The following is a 22,264-nucleotide window of genomic DNA, read 5'->3' on the forward strand; positions in this document are numbered from 1 at the left end:
GCGCTCACCAGTCAGTGCGGGAAGCCGAAGGCGAGGGACTTGACCATACAGCGGGAATGTATGTACTGTTTGTTTTTTTAACATTGACAACGGTAACCATGGTAAACATCACGTTACTAAGAGTGGCCCTGCACTTATTAACCCAATGTTTCCCTTGTTTCTTGTGACGACATCGCTGAATCGGCGTTACACATGCTGTGTGTAACGCCGATTCAGCGATGTCAGCGGGAGATTCAGCAACCAAAAAAAGTGCTGTACTTTCCCCAGCGACCAATGATCTCCCAGCATGGGCCTGATCGCTGGACGCTGTCACACAACAATTTAGTTAACGATATCGTTGCTACGTCACAAAAAGCAACGATATCGTTAACAATATAGTTATGTGTGACGGTAATGTATTGGGTATTCTAGCATTTGCATGTCCCCGTCGCATATTGCCCAGCAATGTAGTATATTGACCAGCGGCGTCATTTATTGCCAAGCCAAAGAGACACGTAGTACATACACAAATTTAAGAAACCAAAAATTTAATTATTTGTATTAAAAATTTTATTATTTTTTATTACAATACTTTTTTAATGTTGATGAGGCATAGGGGATTAATGACCGGGTGCCAGGAGGATGCCTGCAGGGGAGAAGGCATAGGGGATTACTTGTGGAGCATCTAAAACACAAGTCTCATTTATTTCAACTACAACACTACAAATTTTGGTAGTAAGTGTCCATCTCACTGTAGTGGTGCGTGGCCATAGGAGGTCCTTGTGATAAGTCACCAAAAGAAGGGGGTGCAGGTGGTGTCCGGAACTGAGAATTATGTGGCCCAGGTCTGCGGACAGGAGTGCTGTGCATGGGCTCCTGTTGGTGTCCCCAATAAAAATGGGCACTGGGCTGACGGACGTCAATGCTCAATGTTGATGTGTCGCATAGTTTTCCTGCGGCTGCCGCGTTCATAACGTCAAACATTATTCTCTCCGCGTGAGATCTTTGGGTATCATCCAGTCTGTTTAAACGTTCCTCAACCAAGGATGCGAATGGGGAGAGTTTGGTTGTGACGTGCTTGGACAAGATGCTGTTGGCCACTGCCAGGAGATCCACAGGTGTGGCTGCTGTTGATTTTCTTTTTCTAGATGGGCGCAGTGGACATGTCTGCTCCTCGACAGACGGGCTACTGGAGGACTGAGGGGACTGGACATTGTTCGCTTCCGTTGTTTCCCGCTGTTGCAGAGGCACCTGCAATTACATGAAAAAGAAAAATTTAAAATAAATAACATACAAACGACTCTGCCACACAGCCCTAGAGAGCCCACACCTCCCCAAACACCTCTATGCCCATTGGAACCTATGAGGAACAGTTACCTGGGTTAAAAAACAAAGGGGTTAAAGAGCTGTGCTGAACTACATTGGCCGGCAATACTGTACGAATGTGCGGAAGACACAATATGTTAATTACGGACACAGGAAGTGGCAGCTGTTATCATCAGGGGGATTAAACATGAACAACGTGACTCACTATTACTGGAAGCCATGCAGTCTCATAAACATACAAGACACACGGCATGCTACAAGAAGGGAAGCTTGGGGCTACTTACATGGTCGTCAGGAGACTCAGGCAGGATATCTTCGGGCGATGGCTCACAAAGGCTAGTCACAGTCTGGCACGGGCGAGGGATCTCTTGGTCTCTAGTGAATGCCATCAGGTCGTAATACCACAGCCTGGGCACATAGACTTCCTCAGTTCCGGCCCCAGACTTCTTAGAATTTTCCACTTTGTTGACCTCTTTTTTGAAAACTGTGCGGAGAGCCTGGATCTTTTTCCTCACAATGTTTTCATCCACGGTCTCTGTGGGATGATACTCCCTGTAGACGGCCACCAGCTTCTCATACGCTTCTCTCTTCATGTAACGGTTGCTATAATCCTTAGATTTTATCTTCCACAAACAGGGCAGGGAGCGGTACATCTCTATGAGTGCCCGAACACAGTCCTGCTCATTTGTAGACATCTTTAAAAAATAAAAAAATAAAAGTTAAGAAACAGCAAAAATTAAAAGTTTGATGAGCCGTATGCCGTTCCTATTGTTATCAGTCATTTTTTGTATGGGATGGTCCGTGGGACTATTTCCACCATTTAGGGGATGGGATGGGGGCCGTTTGTGTGTTTCCCCATAGCCACCATTTGGGGATGGGATGAGGGCTATTTTTATCCATTTTGAGCGTTGAAAAATTTGTAAATTCTATTGGCTGCTATTTTGTCAATGGCCAATTTCATGTTGGTGAAACACACCATACTACAAAATCGTTTGCATTACCACTTAAAATGGAAATACTACGACGCTAAAGCGTCTTTGGTTATAAACGTGAAAGCTCTAAAAAAAATCACTGCTGAGATGTAGTATACATCTATTTCTAGACACATAAATTAGTATTGCTGCATGGCAAATGAATACAGCACAAGGATATACTCACCGTAGATGTACTAATTGAGAACGCTGCAGAGTTGAAGATCTACAAACAGGTCGCTCAAAAGTTACAGCCAAGACGCCCACGAGTTGATGGAGAAGGAACACGATGGATTTCGAACCAAGACGCACACGAGATGCTCGTGGATGGCAGAGTACGCACAAGTGATTGAAAAGTTGTAAAGTCGCGGTTTATATTTCGGAACGCAGGTACACATGACCCCGATGTGACCTATCAGCGTTCTCAGTGAGACGTAACAACAAAGCCATTTGAAATATATAACGTTATGGCGTCACCTTTTGTAATGTAATAATGTGATTTAAAGGGGTCTTCTTTTGTAATAGTGATGCATTGTAAATACGCCCTTATGTAAAGTTCACACCTACCTCCTAGGCTGTCGTGACAGTTGGCGTCACCTTTTGTAATGTAATGTAAAGGGGTGCCTTTTTTAATGTAATAATGTGATGTAGGCGTCACCTTTTGTCTTTGGAATGCATTTGGGAGTATGGTGATAATTACATTACTATAATAATGTTCACACCACCTCCCAGGCCATTATGACAGATGGCGTCTCCTTTTGTAATTTGTAATATATTGGGATCTTCGAAATAATTGCGTATCTATCTACGAGCGACATTGCTAAATTTAAAGGCGTCTCCTTTTGTAATGCATAACGCCTACCTGGCCACAACAAGACGCTGCGACGGCCCCTTTCATCGTTGCTGGCGTCGTTGCTTTTCATGTCAAACACAACGATTCAGGCTGATCTAACGACCAAATAAAGTTCTGAACTTTCGGCAACGACTAGCGATGTCACAGCGGGATCCGGATCGCTGCTGCGTGTCAAACACAACGATATCGTTATCCAGGACGCTGCAACGTCATAGATCGTTGTCGTTCTCGTTGCAATATTGCTCAGTGTGAAGGCACCTTAAGACTCTATTGCGCTTCTTGTCTCCTAGTTTTCTCTCCACTTCTGTCTTTGAAAGCATTCTTACTTTGCAGCATTTTTCCACAGTTGTCTAAAACTTCTGCACAGTGCTGTATAAATATCGTCCTGCCTTTTTCTGGTGCATCACTAGCAGCAGTCCATTTGCTGCAAACTGTATGAGTAATTTTTAAGAATAAACTTTAACAACAGGAAAATAGAAAAAAATATAGTTTTAGGATTATAACATATGATTACTAGTAGATAGAATATAGAAAATCATATAACTACATTATTTTGCACAATATAAGCCTTCATATATTAAATACAAAAATTAAATGTGTCTGGAATGGTTAAGAAACGCTGAAATGCTATGTAGATCCACTCAAGTATATTCCTGCATGTTGACATACTGGATATGTTGGCATGACACTGGATTGCGTTTTCTTTCTGCTGCTGTTCTTTGGTGGGATTGTACTGCAGGATACGGCCATGGTTTACACAGTAGACGGTAGGTGTCACTGTTGAACTCCTTTGAGCAAATGCATTATAGGCTAATAGAGGAAAATATTTTAGATATGTAGCAAAGCAGACTAAGCTGCCAGAGTATATGCTAAGTGATAGATGAGGCACAGTGGCAAGTTCAGACACATTCTAGAGAACAGAAATAAAAATGCAAATAAACCAAAATAAACTCAAACTTTACTTAGAGATTAATTTCCATGACACAATTTGTCACTTATTTTTATCACTTTTATTTGCTGTGAATTTCACAATGTACGGTAGTTAAAACCTAGAGGCAAAATAGAGGGAATGAGCATTAGACCTGAGTGCCATGACAATATTAATTTAGGCCCAAGTATTAATATATTTAATAATCAAAATAGCAAAAATGCAGCCTAAAAACTTTAGCTATCATACACTTGGAGGCAGTTTCTGACTCTGGCGCTTAAGTCTAGCAGAGAAAATAATTATGAGCATATATTCTCTTTCTTCACAGATCATGTGCGCATGCACATAGGATATAGTAAGAAGATCTTCAGGATTATTAGTAGGACAAAATTAAACACCTGGACTAAGTCGCAGGCCAACCTTGATATTTATTACATTAATAATGACAGAAAAAGGGGGGGAATATGCCTAGGGAAGAGAGAACCCCAATACTGCAGGAGAAGGTCGGGCTGAGGGGATGGTAGATGGCAATATACAGGCTGGATGCAACGGGTGTGGTGACTCTCAACTAGAAAGAAATAAAGAGGAGCAGAGTACATCACAAGTCAAATTGGTAGGGAGTGAACAATAATGGTAAGATCTCAATACATAGGGAAAGTATAACAATGTATGAAAAATAGGAGTACAGCCAATCAATAGCAGGGGTGTCAAACTGCATTCCTCAAGGGCTGCAAACAGGTCATGTTTTCAGGATTTCCTTGTACTGCACAGGTGATAATTTAATCACCTACACACGTAATGATTACAGCACCTTGTGCAAAGCTAAGGAAATCTTGAAAACACGCATGGATTGCGGCCCTCGTGGAATGCAGTTTGACGCCCCTGATCAATAGCATACAGTGGGGGAAATAAGTTTTTGATCCCTTGCTGATTTTGCAAGTTTGGCCATTGACAAAGACATGAACAGTATATAATTTTAAGGGTAGGTTAATTTTAACATTGAGAGACAGAATATCAGAAATACATTACAGAAAATCACATTGTATAAATTATATAAATGTATTTGCATTTTGCAGTGGGAAATAAGTATTTGCTCACTCTGGCAAACAAGACTTAATACTTGTTGCAAAACCCTTGTTGGCAAGCACAGCAGTCAGACGTTTTGTGTAGTTGATGATGAGGTTTGTGCACATGTCAAGGGGAATATTGCTATCTGACACAAACAGCAAAGCACACGATTAGTTATTAGAAGGACAGCTAGTATGATGGTTCAGCATTAGCACCAGTATCAACACTAGATGTCTCTGATTAGTTAAATTGTGCACACATGTGCCTGGATAACTTATTTCTCCCTCCAATACCTGTGCCTGAGCTGTGTAATGGTGTCATTGTGCGGAACATGGCGGCACAGGTTCTTTTATAACCTCTGATGAGGTCATGTGGCCAGCCAAGATGGCTTCTGCATTACAGTGACTGGCAGGCAATCTCTGTATTTTTATTAGCTGTGTAACAGGCTCCAAACATGCGGGGCAGGGATTCGAGCTTCAAATCCGAGCATCAGCCAATGGTCGTCGAGTGCCGAGCACATCCGAGAACCCAGATAATCTAGTGTGATATCCGAGTGTCACTGAGCACGTTCGCACATCCCTAGTTAACACGTGTTTTGTATAGGATCTAGAAGGTTACAGAAACCCCTGACCAACAGTCTGGTGGGGAAAACCAGGTCCATATTTTGCACTGGGGCCCATGGGACTCTAGTTACACTTCTGTTCCCACCACATGACTTGATTGACATTCATGAGAGCTGGGCTTGTGATCTCATTCCATGCCCTTATGGACATCAGTAGAGACATTTATGGTTGGAAGAAGGTATGGACAATGCCTTGACTAGATGGACCAACAGTGTTTATCTTATGAGACCTGAAGGCATTAAACTTCATATTTAAGAAAATAACATAATGACTGAAACAACTAAGGAGAGAATAGACAGTGGTGTCAGTATGGAGGCAAAAACCTTCTGACAGGGTGCATTTACTAACAGTGCCAAAGTAACCCCTACCAAATATTTTCCAACATCAGCTTAAAGCATTTGTATTCTTAAAATATGAGAAGTGGAATGAAATTGTAAAAGAGATGTGATGAATAATTTAGAAGGAAATAGGTCAAGTACTTACAACATTTGAATACAAACATAGTAATTGTTGCAGAAAAAGAAAATCATATGGTTATATATACTGTGCGGCAGATACACTTAGCTACATCTGTTCTAACTGTCCAACAAAATTGTTTCGATGTCTAAAACAAACTCCATAGTCTATGACAGTGTTCCCCAAACTGTATGGTTGACCTTCCAGCCACACTGACTGAGGCTGGATGCAATATGGTTCACACTTACCCTACATGTCGTTTGGTTCCTCATGCTTTGGCCAGAGGATCAGTCTTAGAAGTCTATTAAACCCTGTGCCTCACTCTTGTTCTTTTGAAGCTGTTGTATCTTCACGTTACACCATATATTACCCCCGAAAAGAACTATATTAATTCACAATATAATTTAAACTTGGCACCAGGGCAAGAAGTATTTGTAAACTGACACAAAACTAAGAACCATATCACTAGCACTTTGCTTTAAAGTCATGATCTATTCTTCACACCATAGTCAGACGTGGTGTTTTGAAACTGAACTTTTCTTTACATCACTTCAATAAGGTGTTTCATAATGTATGTCATAGACTACATGCTTTAATACTTAATGTGGCTTAGCACCACTTGTTATATTAGACAGTGTTAATATCAACCATCGGGAAAAAATCAAATAAAACTGTAGATGAATCAATATTTTAGGAGCAGCTATGTGCTATGCACATTTTATAGCCATTTTTATTTAACCAGCATTGTTATATATTTTTACTATTTTTCAGACTGTCCTTGATGACATTTTAACTAGTAGACTGTGAGACATGGAAAAAGAAAAAAAAAAAATAAATACATAATCAAAATATTCTTTTTCATGCAGTTCCTTTTATTTAATCATGGAGAATTGTGGCTCCAGTAGGTATTCTTCACCTAACAGCAAATTTTCATGCCATCAATTTGTTCTGCATGGAAAAAGTAAAATGGTATAAATGTATGATACAATAAAACACATCAATAAATGTAATAACATCTGTGCTATACCTATATAGCGGTGTGTGTCAATGGTCATATTCAAAGCGGATATGTCAACAGATTTTACAATACTAAATGCATACACTATTAAATAGATATCCTATTTTTGAAAATTAATTTCAGAATGGCTGTTTAATCCTCTCATTAGAAGGAATTTAGCTGTACAAAGAAATAGCTCATGAGTCAAAAATGTATTCCATTTCCATCCAGTCTGACTGACAGCAGCAGCTTGCACTGTACAGTGTGAGATCTCAGCAAGGAGGAGGGACACTGAGGAGCTTTCAACCAGGCTGCTGCAGGTGGGTGAAAATGGAGTTTAAATTTCCATAATGGATTAAACAGCTATTCTGACATGAATATTCAAAGTATATATATTATCTACATCAGGTTTAGGAGATCTATTTAGTACTGTATGCAGATTTTTTTGGTGAAATTTGGTGACTCCCACTCTCATGAAACAAACACACACACCTACCATTACTTATGAATTATTAAAGGGGCTCATAAGGCAAATATTGGAAAAACACAAAACTCCAGTTAGGCCTTGGCTGGCATCAAATCAAGGTCTAGTTGCAAGTCATTAGTTTCAACCACTGAACCGCAATGCTGCAATGTGTCACCTTGTAGCATTAGCACAAGACACTTAAAAGACAGCACAGACAATTCTAAAACTATGATATAGCATGCCAGGTAATTCATGCCAGCGTTTAGTGGTCATGGTTAGCACAAACTTTGACTAACTTCTTGAAGTACAGTACATAATTTATGTAATTATTGCAAAACTTTATAGGAGATAAGGTGCTCAAAACTAGGAAAACTTCCAGTGTTTGGCCAGAGATTATCTTCTTTTTTGACTGGGGATCACCACCTGTGGGATTCATAGCATCGGCTGTATTGGCAATTATGTCAATGAGATGGAATAAAACTAAACTGCACATGTGGACAGCACTGGGTAAGTCAGGGCAAAATAGGTCTTCTACAGTCACACAGTGTGATGACTAGTGACATGTTCTAGTTTGATTTCTACTGGTTAATATTCATGAAACACACAAATGTCATACCTTGGTCGGAGCACGGTAAGGAGACGTGTGCTGCAGGAATTTCCTTGTAGCCTAGATTGAAGTGAGAGAACACAGGATACATTAAAAGCCACTTCCAACCAAACTATCAGACAGCACTAAAGTTTTGCTTTTCTTCATAGTGTATTGAGCTTGACATATTAATGCATATTTTTTGTGAGCTAGCCAAGAAAATTCTAATAAGCCTTAAACAAATCGATCCTAGCTGTGGTTGGACTTAGTATATTCCTTAATAACAAATGACAAATTGTCTTTCCAAGTGGCTTTTGTCTCTGATCATTCTACGTTGCAAATGCGGATTTATGGCGTAATGCACGATTATGTGTAGTTGTTTTCATGGTAGCTGCTCAAGAAAGAATTCTACAGTGTGTGCATGGATTTTAAACAATTCCACAAAATAATATTATAACACGGCAGCAAATACCAGAATAGATCAGCTGATATTTAGCTCCCACAAATAAAGCGCTTTAAAGCAGAGTTCACATAATGTTCTGCTCACAACTGAACGCTACATTGGGGTGTCCATCTGCATAAACAAAAAAAACAGTATTCATACATTCCTTCACCATCAGTCTACCACGCTATTGTGTCCGGAAAGGTTAAATGGTTATCTCGTTCAAGTACATGGCTACTTTGGGGAAATGTCTGAATCCCATTTGTCAGTTACTGAGGCAGAAGCCCCCAAAGGCGTATTCATATAATTATATTGTGTGTATGCCTAAATGTATGAACAGACATTTTTGCTATCCCTGCACCTGAATTGTGTTATTGCTGCATCTGTGTCTGTACAATAAAATTCTCACAAGCATCTATCAAGAGTGTGCGGTGATTGACCATTACTCTACGATGGGGATTGCCATCCCACTTCACCAGCACCTCGGAACTCTCCAGGCAAGAGTGCTCACCACACTGCCCGCCTATACCAAGCTCCAGGGCATTGCTGAACGGGTTATGATGATTGTGGGAAGTCATTTAATAAATGGAGAACAAAGCAACCTGTCTGTCCAATCACACTGTACATTTCATGAGACAGACCTTCTTTATGGCCCTCAGGAAAATTAATCACTAGTCTCTTTCAACTATTCATCCTATTAGTAAATAGGAGTTATAGATGCAAATTATTACTATTGTCCCTATCATATAGTCTAACAGACAGTCCTAAGGTACAATTCCTCTCCAGTCTGTTGGGCTCAAGTGCAACAACACAGGTTTCATAAGGGTTATGTCCACCCCTTAAGCTACAGAATTATTATTATAGAGGTCATATATGGTGCCATCTGATATAATTACATCAAATCAATATATCATGATGCACTATGGTGAGATCTAAATCTGCAAATCAGCTCAACCCAAATCAAATATTTGGCTGGTGGGACAAGAAATGCTTGTAGTTAAGATCATTACATGCTACTAGTCCTAATTATGATCAATAACCACCATTATTTGGTCTCCACTGGAGCTTGGACACCCAAAACAAAACTGGGTCGATTCAAATGACTCCATAAAAAATGTTTATAATATTGGAAACTTTTTCTTCAAAATTACATAACTCCACCCAAAATGTTTATAATCTGTAGCTGAGATGGGTGAAATTCTAACATTCGATGGAAGATAACCTTCGTAAGTTAAGTTTTCTTAATCTAAGGAGAAATTTTGCGACAAGTTAGCTCCAAATCCAGCATTTAAGGAATAATTCCAACAATTCAATGAGATTTTTTGACTTCAAAGAATAACACTACACAAGACACCCATGAGTACTCATTAGAGATCAAGTCCTCTGCTTATCAAAGAGCGAACAGATGGAAGCGATGCTTTTGTTGTTTTGTATCGACAATGTTATATGAAATGTGTTGTGTGCAGCTCGCCATACCAAGTGACACTGGCCCAGAAAATAATGATAAATTCTAACAAAACCACTAATGATGCAGTTACACGATGCTTCTTGATATGTGCGGTTCAGTACCAATATGATTCATGATGGTCTGAACTGATTCACATGATGTTACCAGGTCATTGGGGGCATTTCCCATAGGTACTGTTAGCACCATTTATAATACTTTTTTACTTTTTCAATACATATATCAAATCACCTTCCATTCACGTTCCCATTTCTTGTGATCATAGTATGGTTTGCTATCCAGAATCTTCTTGTGTATTGCCTGGTTCTCTGCTGTAATCCTTGTAATTTCTCTGTTTCGTTTGTTGCTATTAATACTATGAAAGAGAAAGAAGTGAAAAAATCAATAATCATCTGTATTCCCTTCCCGACAGGGCAACTTCCTATTTTTTGCTCCTTCATTTTTTTCCCCCTTTCTTCCAAGAACTATAACTTTTTAATTTTTCCGGAAGAGGGCTTGTTTTTTTTGTAGCATGAATTGTTGTTTTGATAAGGACACCAATTATTTTATCATTCAACGGACTGGAAAACTGTAAAATAAATTCCAAGTGCAATGAAAAAAATGCAGAAAAAAGCCCCAGATTGATTTTTGAGGTTTTTATGGCATTCACAATGGTGCAGAAATATGATATGATTTTCTAGGTAAGTACAAACTTAACTTGTAGTTTTTAAGAGGTGAAAAAAATGGGAACTTTGTAAAGAGAAACAAAATTTGTTTGTCACAATTTTCCAAGACCAGGAGCCATTTGAGGGCTTGTTTTTTGCATGGCAAGCTGACATTTTCATAGATACAACTATAGGGTAAATATGGAATTTTGATTGCTTCTTATTGCATTTTGCACCTCTCATGACCAAAACAAAGCAATTCTGACCTTTCAATTTTTTTTCTCATTATGGCGTATCAGGATCGGGTTAATACATTTGATATTTTGATTCAGAGATATGTTAATTGTTTACATTTTAAAATGTCAAGTCCAAAGGGAACCAAGATCAAGTTCACTATAACATGCTAGGGCTCTAGGATATAAAGATATGCTCATACCAAGTGAGCATTTCTGCTACACACAAGCGATCTGATCATCGCCTGTGTGTAGCAGAGGCGATTGAAGTATTGCAGCTTCTAGTCTTCGATGGAGACTATTGAAGCATGCAAAAAGTAAAACAAATGTTTTAAAAATATTTAAAGAAAAAAAAATATATAAAAGTTCAAATCCCCCCCCTTTCACCCATTCAAAATAAAAGTTAACAAAATCAAGTATACACATATTTGGAATAGCCAGTTTCAGAATCACCTGATCTGTCAATATAAAAAAAGAATTAACCTTATCCCTAAATGGCGTAACGAGAAACAAATTCAAAACACCAAAATTAAGTTTTTTTGGTTGCCGTTACATTGCAATAAAATACAATAACGGGCGGTCAAAAGATCGCATCTGCACCAAAATGGTATCAATTAAAACGTCAGCTCGGCGCGCAAAAAAAGCCCTCACCCAAAGCCATGAAAACTGGAGATGCTACAGATCTTGGAAAATGACACCATTTTTTTTTTTTTTACAAATGTTTTGAATTTTTTTTAATCACTTAAATAAAAAAGAATCTATACATGTTTGGTGTCTGTGAACTTGTAATGACCTGGAAAATCATAATGGCAGGTGAGTGTTAGCATTTAGTGAACATAGTAACAACAAAAAAAACAACTGTGGAATTGCACTTTTTTTCAATTTCACCACACTTGGAATTTTTTTCCTGTTTTCCAATACACAGTATGTTAAAACCAATGGTGTTTTTCAAAAGTGCAACTTGTTCTGCAAAAAACAAGCCCTCACGCGGCCATAATGACAGAAAAATCAAAAAGTTATGGCTTTGGGAAGAAGGGGAACAAAAAACAGAAATTCAAAAACTGAAATACCCCTACTTTACGCTAATTTTCAGCAGGGCCTGACTTTTTGAGTTGTGCACAAAAGTGCAGTTGACCACGCTTTTGTGCACAACTCAAAAAATAGACACTGCTGAAAATGAGGTCAAACAGAGCACAAAGTGACTCCATCTGCTTTATTAAAGTCAGTGGCTCTGTCACCTTGTCGGCAGATATGCATGAATCTAATTTTTCCTGTCTTCAGATGGACACCCTAACGTAGTCACTGATGTGTGGCTACAACGTGATGTGAACCTACCTTAAACAATTACTAAGTATTAAAACCGATGACAATCTTGGAAAAGTAAGAAAGCTTGGCTCTTTATACTATTTTTCCTTTATGTGCTCAATAAGTCTAGTACAGCCCTTTGATTTTTAATTGAATATCTATGTTCCTAACGCCTTAAAGGGGAGATTGTTTTTCCACTATATTTGAACTGGCATAGACAAAAAACAACAGGTGATAAAGTGCATAAAATTAAGATGTACCGCCACCATGGACTGACTTTGTGTTAGTTTTAAATCATTAATTAAATTTTACTTGTGACTTTTATATCGACCTGTGACAAGTTTATGCCTCAAGTTTTTACACCTTCTAGTTGACACAAATGGCAGGAGTTTTACCCGTTTAACAAACTCTTCATCCACTTCAACTAAATGCCAATATTTACAGATATTAATATTATCCGCTTTGGAACTATATTTGAAGGTAAATAAAATGAAGGAAAAAACTGATCTATTATTTTTCTTTTTTTAGCCCTTGAATGCAATAATGAGTTGATATCTTGATTAATCAACCTAGTAATAGCTTTGGAGATAACTGTTTCACTATATTCTCTACCATGTATCCTGTCAATCAATTGAAGTAATTCTTCTAAGAAGGATTCATATGCATTATTGATCCTTCTGAACCTAAGGAACTGTCCAAAAGGGACTGAATATAGTCTGAGTGCTATCTGTCCTCTCTGTTTTTATTCCTGTCTTGCATTTTTAATAAAATAATGGAAATAATTGGATTAGTGTAATGGGATTGCCCTTAAATTGTATTAAATCACATTTTCATGAGCATATTACAGATACGTCTTTACTTAAAAGCAACAGAGTCACAGAATTAGTGAGCTTAGCAAGTCAATGTATGAACATGTTGTCAATTTTGCCAATAACACGATAGTAAAAATAGCAGTTGACCACTAGATCACCATTACATGGAGAAGTTAGATCTGTGGTGGAGTTTTTTGATGTTCCAAAATCCTTGACTTGGGCACCAAAATGACATTGAAAAAAACACTGTCAACTGCTTTACAACAAATGTGTTTTCATATATTGGGCATTTTTATCTATTACTAAATATATAGTGCTTAGCATAATTGTATTCAACCCTTTTGAAAAGTAAAATTGTAATCAATATCTCACTGAACACAAGAACAATTTCCAAAATTGAATTTTTATAGAACATTTTTTTAAACCCATAGCATAAAAGCAACTAAAAAAATATAGCTTTCATTAGAAAGTCTTCAGTTTTACTCAAATTAGATGATGAACAAAATGAATTCACCACATGTCAAAAACCACTACATCCACAATTTTTTACGTCTCTTTTTTGTAAGGCCAGTACCAAGTCTTCTAGGCATAGAGTGAACTAGATGGTGACATCTACCTTTTTCCATTCCTGAAGAACTTCCTCTTTTAAATAGATGCTGGATAGAGAGTGATGATCAACTTGTTTAGAATTCCACATAGCTGTTCGATTGTGTTCAGATCAGGAGACAGACTTGGCCACTGAATCACTTTCACCCTGTTCTTCTTCTGCAACAATGGCCTTAGATGTGTATTTGTGATCATTGTCATGTTGGCAAGTTCAGGTCTACCAAGTGCATGGAGCGATTGTAACACATCTTTGCTTTCAATATAGAGAAAGAAATCTATTAATTCATGATACCATCAATGTAATCTACTGTAGCTCACCAACCCCAGGAGCACTCATGCAGCTCTACAAAAGGGCACTGCGCCCACCATATTTCACTGTACCATGCGTTTTTCTTTGTGCTCCGCACCCTTGCCATGCCATACAGTTTTGAAGCCATTAATTCCAAAAACATTTAAATTGTTCTCATCACTCCTGAGTATAGCATTCCAGTAGGCTTCATATTTTTCAGCATAGGCCTTGGCAAATTGTAGGCTTTTTGTGCATGGGCTTTAGGAGAGACTTTCTTTATTTAAGACACTGATACAAGTCATTCCTTTGCAGTGTATGCCGTATTGTCTCACGGAAAACACTCACTCCGATTTGGCTTTCTATTTCTTTCGCTAACTGCAGTGAACCTGCATATCGATTTTCTTCAACCCTTTTCATCAGAAGACGCTCCTGTTTACGTGTAAACTTTCATGGTTGGCCTGGATGTCTCTGTGATATGGTTGCAGTTCTTTCTTTGTTAAATTTTGTTATTACTTTTGCTACATTGTTCTGACTGAAAATTAAAATTTTGCTGATCTTCTTGTAGCTTTCACCTTTCTTGTACAAATAAATTATTTTCTCTCTAAGGTCTTGTGACAATTCTCTTCCACTTGTTGCCATTGTTGCCAGATTGAAATGGGAAGGGGTTTGTGTAATGTCCTTTTATAGTTAACTGTATGCTGAACTTCTGTTTAACAAAAAATTAGACTTAGCTGTGGTTGAACTCTCGTTAATTAGAATTATGTAGTCTAAACTTTAGCTTTGCTCCTAATACTTTCATTGCGGTGTACCCATTTTTAGAACATGGTCTTGAATTGAATTTGTGGGGAAAATTAGTTTTTTTGAATATGCAGATTAACACATTTTGTTTGCAATTAGTGGCCCACATTTGTTGGAGTATTTTGTAATATGATATCCAAGGAAATTGTTGATTTTGAAAGGAAAGTAAAAGTTTTATGACATCTGTTTGGGTGTACTCATTTATGCTGAGCACTGTAATAGCAACCAGTGTTTCTAAATATTGACTAGGAGACACATGTAGCATCCATTACATGTGGTCCTTGCACCTATTGTGGACCTATTGCAATAGTTCATGACCGCTACAGATAGTGTAGCGCACAAGTGTCACCAGTAACATTTCAGGGTGGGTACTGAGTTAGAAAAAGTGGAAAATCTGTCATAACCTACCATATAAGAAAAGAAAAAACACTGAAAAAAGACAAAGCGCAAATAGGGTAACAAATTAAATAGAAATGCACAAAATGTGCTCACCTGATTTGGTTGTGTGCACACAACCACTTATAGTGCTTAAGGCTGCTGCTGACCCACAAGGAGATAAATGCATAAAAGAAGGAGCAAATGGGTTGTCCTGATGAAGAAGCTGTATGCTTTGAAACACGTTGACCAATGAACCCCTTACTATTGGATTGGCATCCTCCATTCTTTCATGACAGTGCAGAACAACCCATTTGTGTAGCATCATGGTTAAGTCTCATGAAATCAGCCAAGCACAAGTCTGGCAGATCCTTGGGAACAATTTCAATATACCTAAAGATGCCTCGCTCATCTGTACAAACAATTATACGCAAGTACAAACAAGATGGGAATGTCCAGCCATCATACCACTCAGGAAGGAGACAGATTCTTTGTCCCAGAGATGAGCGTCCTTTGGTCCGACAAGTGCATATCAACCCAAGGACAAAAGCAAAAGACCTTGTGAAGATGATGCCAGAGGCTGGTAAGATTGTGTCAATATCCGCAGTGAAACGAGTAAGGTATCAACATGGGCTTAAAGCTCTACGAGGAAGAAGCCATTACTCCAAAAGAAACATAAAAAAGCCAGATTTATGTTTGCAAATGCACTCAGGTACAAAGACCTTAATGTTTGGAGACATAGAGACAAAAATTAAAATTGAACTTTTGGGGCATAATGACCATCGTTACGTTTGGAGGAAAAAGGGAGAAGCTTGGAAGACTAAGAACATCATCCCAACTGTGAAACACGGGGTGGTAGCATCATGTTGTAGGGTTGTTTTGCTGGAGGATAGACTGGTGCACTTCACAAAATAGATGGCATCTAGGAAAGGAGATTATATGGCAATACTGGAGCAATATTTCAAGACATCAGCCTGAAATTTAAAGCTTGGGCGGAAGTGGCTTAAGGAGTGACCATCACAAAGCCCTGATCTCAATCCAATTGTCAATTTATGGGCAAAGCTGAAAAGGCAAGTTCAAGCAAGGCGACCTACAAACCTGGATCAGTTATACCAGTTTTGTCAGGAGGAATGAGCCCAAATTCCGACCAACTATTGTGAGAAGCTTATGGAAGGACATCCCAAACATTTGACCCAAGTCATTTAGTTTAAGGGCAATGGTACCAAATATTAATGAAATGTATGTAAACTTTTGACTTTGCAGTAAGTAATAAAAATGTCTTAACACATTCTCTAGCTAGCTCTCATTATTCTGGCATTTGGCAAACATTAATAATTATGGTAATCCTAATTGACCTAAAACGGGAAAGGTTTATTCTGATTTCATGTCAGATATTGAGAAAAACATGCATATGTGTCTTTTTTATATAGTGTATGTAAACTTCTGGTTTCAACTGTAGCTTTCCCAATAATTACTGATGATTACCACTCATAGCATCTTACAAAAGCACAGCACTTAGTCATTGCAGTTTAACCCCTTTACCCCCAAGGGTGGTTTGCACGTCAATGACCAGGCCAATTTTTACAATTCTGACCACTGTCCCTTTATGAGGTTATAACTCCGAAACGCTTCAACGGATCCCGGTGATTCTGACATTGTTTTCTCGTGACATATTGTACTTCATGATAGTGGTAAAATTTCTTTGATAGTACCTGCGTTTATTTGTGAAAAAAACGGAAATTTGGCGAAAATTTTGAAAATTTCGCAATTTTCAAACTTTGAATTTTTATGCAATTAAATCACAGAGATATGTCACACAAAATACTTAATAAGTAACATTTCCCACATGTCTCCTTTACATCAGCATAATTTTGGAACCAATTTTTTTTTTTGTTAGGGAGTTATAAGGCTTAAAAGTTGACCAGCAATTTCTCATTTTTACAACACCATTTTTTTTTAGGGACCACGTCTCATTTGAAGTCATTTTGAGGGGTCTATATGATAGAAAATGCCCAAGTGTGACACCATTCTAAAAACTGCACCCCTCAAGGTGCTCAAAACCACATTCAAGAAGTTTATTAACCCTTCAGGTGTTTAATAGGAATTTTTGGAATGTTTAAATAAAAATGAACATTTAACTTTTTTACACAAAAAATTTACTTCAGCTCCAATTTGTTTTATTTTACCAAGGGTAACAGGAGAAAATGGACCCCAAAAGTTGTTGTCCAATTTGTCCTGAGTACGCTGATACCCCATATGTGGCAGTAAACCACTGTTTGGGCGCATGGGAGAGCTCGGAATGGAAGGAGCGCCGTTTGACTTTTCAATGCAAAATTGACAGGAATTGAGATGGGACGCCATGTTGCGTTTGGAGAGCCACTGATGTGCCTAAACATTGAAACCCCCCACAAGTGACACCATTTTGGAAAGTAGACCCCCTAAGGAACTTATCTGGATGTGTGGTGAGCACTTTGACCCACCAAGGGCTTCACAGAAGTTTATAATGCAGAGCCATAAAAATAAAACAAAATTTTTTTCCCACAAAAATTATTTTTTAGCCCCCAGTTTTGTATTTTCCCTAGGGTAACAGGAGAAATTGGACCCCAAAAGTTGTTGTCCAATTTGTCCTGAGTACGCTGATACCCCATATGTGGGGGGGAACCACCGTTTGGGCGCATGGGAGGGCTCGGAAGGGAAGGAGCGCCATTTGGAATGCAGACTTAGATGGAATGGTCTGCAGGCGTCACATTGCGTTTGCAGAGCCCCTAATGTACCTAAACAGTAGAAACCCCCCACAAGTGACACCATTTTGGAAAGTAGACCCCCTAAGGAACTCATCTTGATGTGTTGTGAGAGCTTTGAACCCCCAAGTATTTCACTACAGTTTATAACGCAGAGCCATGCAAATAAAAAATATTTTTTTTTCCACAAAAATTATATTTTAGCCCCCAGTTTTGTATTTTTCCAAGGTTAGCAGGAGAAATTGGACCCTAAATGTTGTTGTCCAATTTGTCCTGAGTACGCTGATACCCAATATGTGGGGGGGAACCACCGTTTGGGCGCATGGGAGGGCTCGGAAGGGAAGGAGCATCATTTGGAATGCAGACTTAGATGGATTGGTCTGCAGGCGTCACATTGCGTTTGCAGAGCCCCTAATGTACCTAAACAGTAGAAACCCCCCACAAGTGACCCCATATTGGAAACTAGACCCCTCAATGAACTTATCTAGATGTGTTGTGAGAACTTTGAACCCCCAAGTGTTTCACTACAGTTTATAACGCAGAGCCGTGAAAATAAAAAATCTTTTTGTTTTCCCACAAAAATTATTTTTTAGCCCCCAGTTTTGTATTTTCCCAAGGGTAACAGGAGAAATTGGTCCACAAAAGTTGTTGTCCAATTTGTCCTGAGTACGCTGATACCCCATATGTGAGGGTAAACCCCTGTTTGGGCACACAGGAGAGCTCGGAAGGGAAGGAGCACTGTTTTACTTTTTCAACGCAGAATTGGCTGGAATTGAGATCGGACGCCATGTCGTGTTTGGAGAGCCCCTGATGTGCCGAAACAGTGGAAACCCCCCAATTATAACTGAAACCCTAATCTAAACACACCCCTAACCCTAATTCCAACGGTAACCCTAACCACACCTCTAACCCTGACACACCCCTAACCCTAATCCCAACCCTATTCCCAACTGTAAATGTAATCTAAACCCTAACTTTAGCCCCAACCCTAACTGTAGCCCCAACCCTAACCCTAACCCTAGCCCTAACCCTAGCCCTAACCCTAACCCTAACCCTAGCCCTAACCCTAACCCTAACCCTATCCCTAACCCTAGCCCTAACCCTAACCCTAGCCCTAACCCTAGCCCTAACCCTAGCCCTAACCCTAACCCTAGCCCTAGCCCTAACCCTAGCCCTAACCCTAGCCCTAGCCCTAACCCTAGCCCTAACCCTAGCCCTAACCCTAGCCCTAACCCTAGCCCTAGCCCTAACCCTAGCCCTAATGGGAAAATGGAAATAAATACATTTTTTTTTATTTTTCCCTAACTAAGGGGGTGATGAAGGGGGGTTTGATTTACTTTTATAGCGAGTTTTTTAGCGGATTTTTATGATTGGCAGCCGTCACACACTGAAAGACCCTTTTTATTGCAAAAAATATTTTTTGCGTTACCACATTTTGAGAGCTATAATTTTTCCACAGAGTCATGTGAGGTCTTGTTTTTTGCGGGACGAGTTGACGTTTTTATTGAAAACATTTTTGGGCACGTGACATTTTTTTATCGCTTTTTATTCCGATTTTTGTGAGGAAGAATGACCAAAAGCCAGCTATTCATGAATTTCTATTGGGGGAGGCGTTTATACCGTTCCGCGTTTGGTAAAATTGATAAATCAGTTTTATTCTTCGGGTCAGTACGATTACAGCGATACCTCATTTATATCATTTTTTTATGGTTTGGCGCTTTTATACGATAAAAACTATTTTACAGAAAAAATAATTATTTTTGCATCGCTTTATTCTCAGGACTATAACTTTTTTATTTTTTTGCTGATGATGCTGTATGGCAGCTCGTTTTTTGCGGGACAATATGACGCTTTCATCGGTACCATGGTTATTTATATCTGTCCTTTTGATCGCGTGTTATTCCACTTTTTGTTCGGCGGTATGATAATAAAGCGTTGTTTTTTGCCTCGTTTTTTTTTTTTTTTTCTTACGGTGTTTACTGAAGGGGTTAACTAGTGGGACAGTTTTATAGGTCGGGTCGTTACGGACGCGGCGATACTAAATATGTGTACTTTTATTGGGTTTTTTTTTTTATTTAGATGAAGAAATGTATTTATGGGAATAATATTTTTTTTTTTTCATTATTTTGGAATATTTTTTTTTATTTTTTTCACACATTTGGAAAATTTTTTTTTTACTTTTTTACTTTGTCCCAGGGGGGGACATCACAGATCAGTGATCTGACAGTTTGCACAGCACTCTGTCAGATCACTGATCTGACATGCAGCGCTGCAGCCTTCACAGTGCCTGCTCTAAGCAGACTCTGTGAAGTCACCTCCCTCCCTGCAGGACCCGGATCCGCGTCCATCTTGGATCCGGGGCTGGAGGGAGCAGGGAGGGAGGTGAGACCCTCGCAGCAATGCGATCACATCGCGTTGCTCCGGGGGTCTCAGGGAAGCCCGCAGGGAGCCCCCTCCCTGCGCGGTGCTTCCCTGCACCGCCGGCACATCGCGATCATCTTTGATGTGCCGGGGGCGGTCCGTGACCGCTCCTGGCACATAGTGCCGGATGTCAGCTGCGATAAGCAGCTGACACCCGGCCGCGATCGGCCGCGTTCCCCCCGTGAGCGCGGCCGATCGGCTATGACGTACTATCCCTTCCAGGGTCAGATAAGCCCAGGGCACCTCGACGGGATAGTACGTCTAAGGTCACAGAGGGGTTAATGTATTCTTTATCATAGATGTGTTCTTGCCCCTAGGAAAGTACAATTTCCCAGCACTGTTAGGAGAGCCATGCATAATATAATAATAATAATAATAATAATTTTTATTTATATAGCGCCAACATATTCCCCAGCGCTTTACAAATTATAGAGGGGACTTGTACGGACAATAGACAATACAGCATAACAGAAATACAGTTCAAAACAGATACCAGGAGGAATGAGGGCCCTGCTCGCAAGCTTACAAACTATGAGGAAAAGGGGAGACACGAGAGGTGGATGGTAACAATTGCTTTAGTTATTCGGACCGGCCATAGTGTAAGGCTCGGGTGTTCATGTAAAGCTGCATGAACCAGTTAACTGCCTAAGTATGTAACAGTACAGACACAGAGGGCTATTAACTGCATAAAGTGAATGAGAACATAATGCGAGGAACCTGATTTTTTATTTTTTTTAAATAGGCCACACAGGGATCGTTAGGTTAATGCATTGAGGCGGTAGGCCAGTCTGAACAAATGCGTTTTTAGGGTACGCTTAAAGCTGTGGGGATTGGGGATTAATCGTATTAACCTAGGTAGTGCATTCCAAAGAATCGGCGCAGCACGTGTAAAGTCTTGGAGACGGGAGTGGGAGGTTCTGATTATTGAGGATGCTAACCTGAGGTCATTAGCGGAGCGGAGGGCACGGGTAGGGTGGTAGACTGAGACCAGAGAGGAGATGTAGGGTGGTGCTGAGCCATGGAGTGCTTTGTGGATGAGGGTAGTAGTTTTGTACTGGATTCTGGAGTGGATGGGTAGCCAGTGTAATGACTGGCACAAGGTAGAGGCATCGGTGTAACGGTTGGTGAGGAATATGATCCTGGCAGCAGCATTCAGGACAGATTGGAGCGGGGAAAGTTTGGTAAGAGGGAGGCCGATTAGTAGAGAGTTACAATAGTCCAGACGAGAATGAATAAGTGAAACAGTAAGAGTTTTTGCAGAGTCGAAAGTAAGAAAAGGGCGAATTCTAGAAATGTTTTTGAGATGCAGGTAAGAAGAGCGAGCCAGTGATCGGATGTGGGGGGTGAATGAAAGGTCAGAGTCAAGGATGACCCCAAGGCAGCGGGCATGTTGCTTTGGAGTAATGGTGGAACCGCACACGGAGATGGCAATGTCAGGCAAAGGTAGGTTAGTAGAGGGAGAGAACTCGAGGAGTTCAGTTTTTGACAGGTTTAGTTTCAGATAGAGGGAGGACATGATGTTAGAGACAGCGGTAAGACAATCACTGGTGTTTTCTAAAAAGGTCGGCGTGACAACAGGAGAAGAGGTGTATAATTGGGTGTCATCAGCATAGAGATGGTACTGGAAACCAAATCTACTGATTGTTTGTCCAATAGGGGCAGTATACAAAGAGAAGAGGAGGGGGCCTAGGACTGATCCTTGAGGAACCCCAACAGTAAGGGGAAGGTGAGAGGAGGAGGAACCAGCAAAACATACAGTGAAGGATCGGTCAGAGAGATAGAGACCGAGTCAGAGATGCATAGAAAAAAAGAAACAAAATGAAAGGCAAAGAAGCTCACGCCAGCCAAACCAAAACTAATCTGTAGACAGAGCTGTTTGA

At 39.7% G+C, this 22,264-nt stretch overlaps 2 protein-coding genes across 2 annotated transcripts in view; both read right to left on the reverse strand.

Moving 5' to 3' along the window:
• Positions 1-550: 550 nt before the first annotated feature.
• On the reverse strand, positions 551-3,388 carry LOC138664850 (uncharacterized). The gene is made up of 3 exons (XM_069751855.1): positions 2,464-3,388; positions 1,590-2,000; positions 551-1,230 (listed from the first exon to the last, which is right to left on the reverse strand). Exons 2-3 carry the CDS (start codon positions 1,998-2,000, stop codon positions 700-702), a joined length of 942 nt encoding a protein of 313 aa, XP_069607956.1. The 5' UTR covers positions 2,464-3,388; the 3' UTR covers positions 551-699.
• A 3,667-nt stretch (positions 3,389-7,055) lies between these two features.
• CFAP97D1 (CFAP97 domain containing 1) overlaps positions 7,056-22,264 on the reverse strand; it is a 121,617-nt gene continuing 106,408 nt past the window's right edge. Inside the window, exons 4-6 of the mRNA XM_069751856.1 lie at positions 10,392-10,515; positions 8,284-8,334; positions 7,056-7,152 (exon numbers count right to left, since the gene is read on the reverse strand). Coding sequence (XP_069607957.1) covers positions 7,135-7,152; positions 8,284-8,334; positions 10,392-10,515 — 193 coding nt within the window. The 3' untranslated portion in view covers positions 7,056-7,134. The remainder of the gene's footprint in view (positions 7,153-8,283; positions 8,335-10,391; positions 10,516-22,264) is intronic.

This window comes from Ranitomeya imitator, chromosome 2 (genome assembly GCF_032444005.1).
Source record: "Ranitomeya imitator isolate aRanImi1 chromosome 2, aRanImi1.pri, whole genome shotgun sequence".
NCBI lineage: Eukaryota > Metazoa > Chordata > Amphibia > Anura > Dendrobatidae > Ranitomeya > Ranitomeya imitator.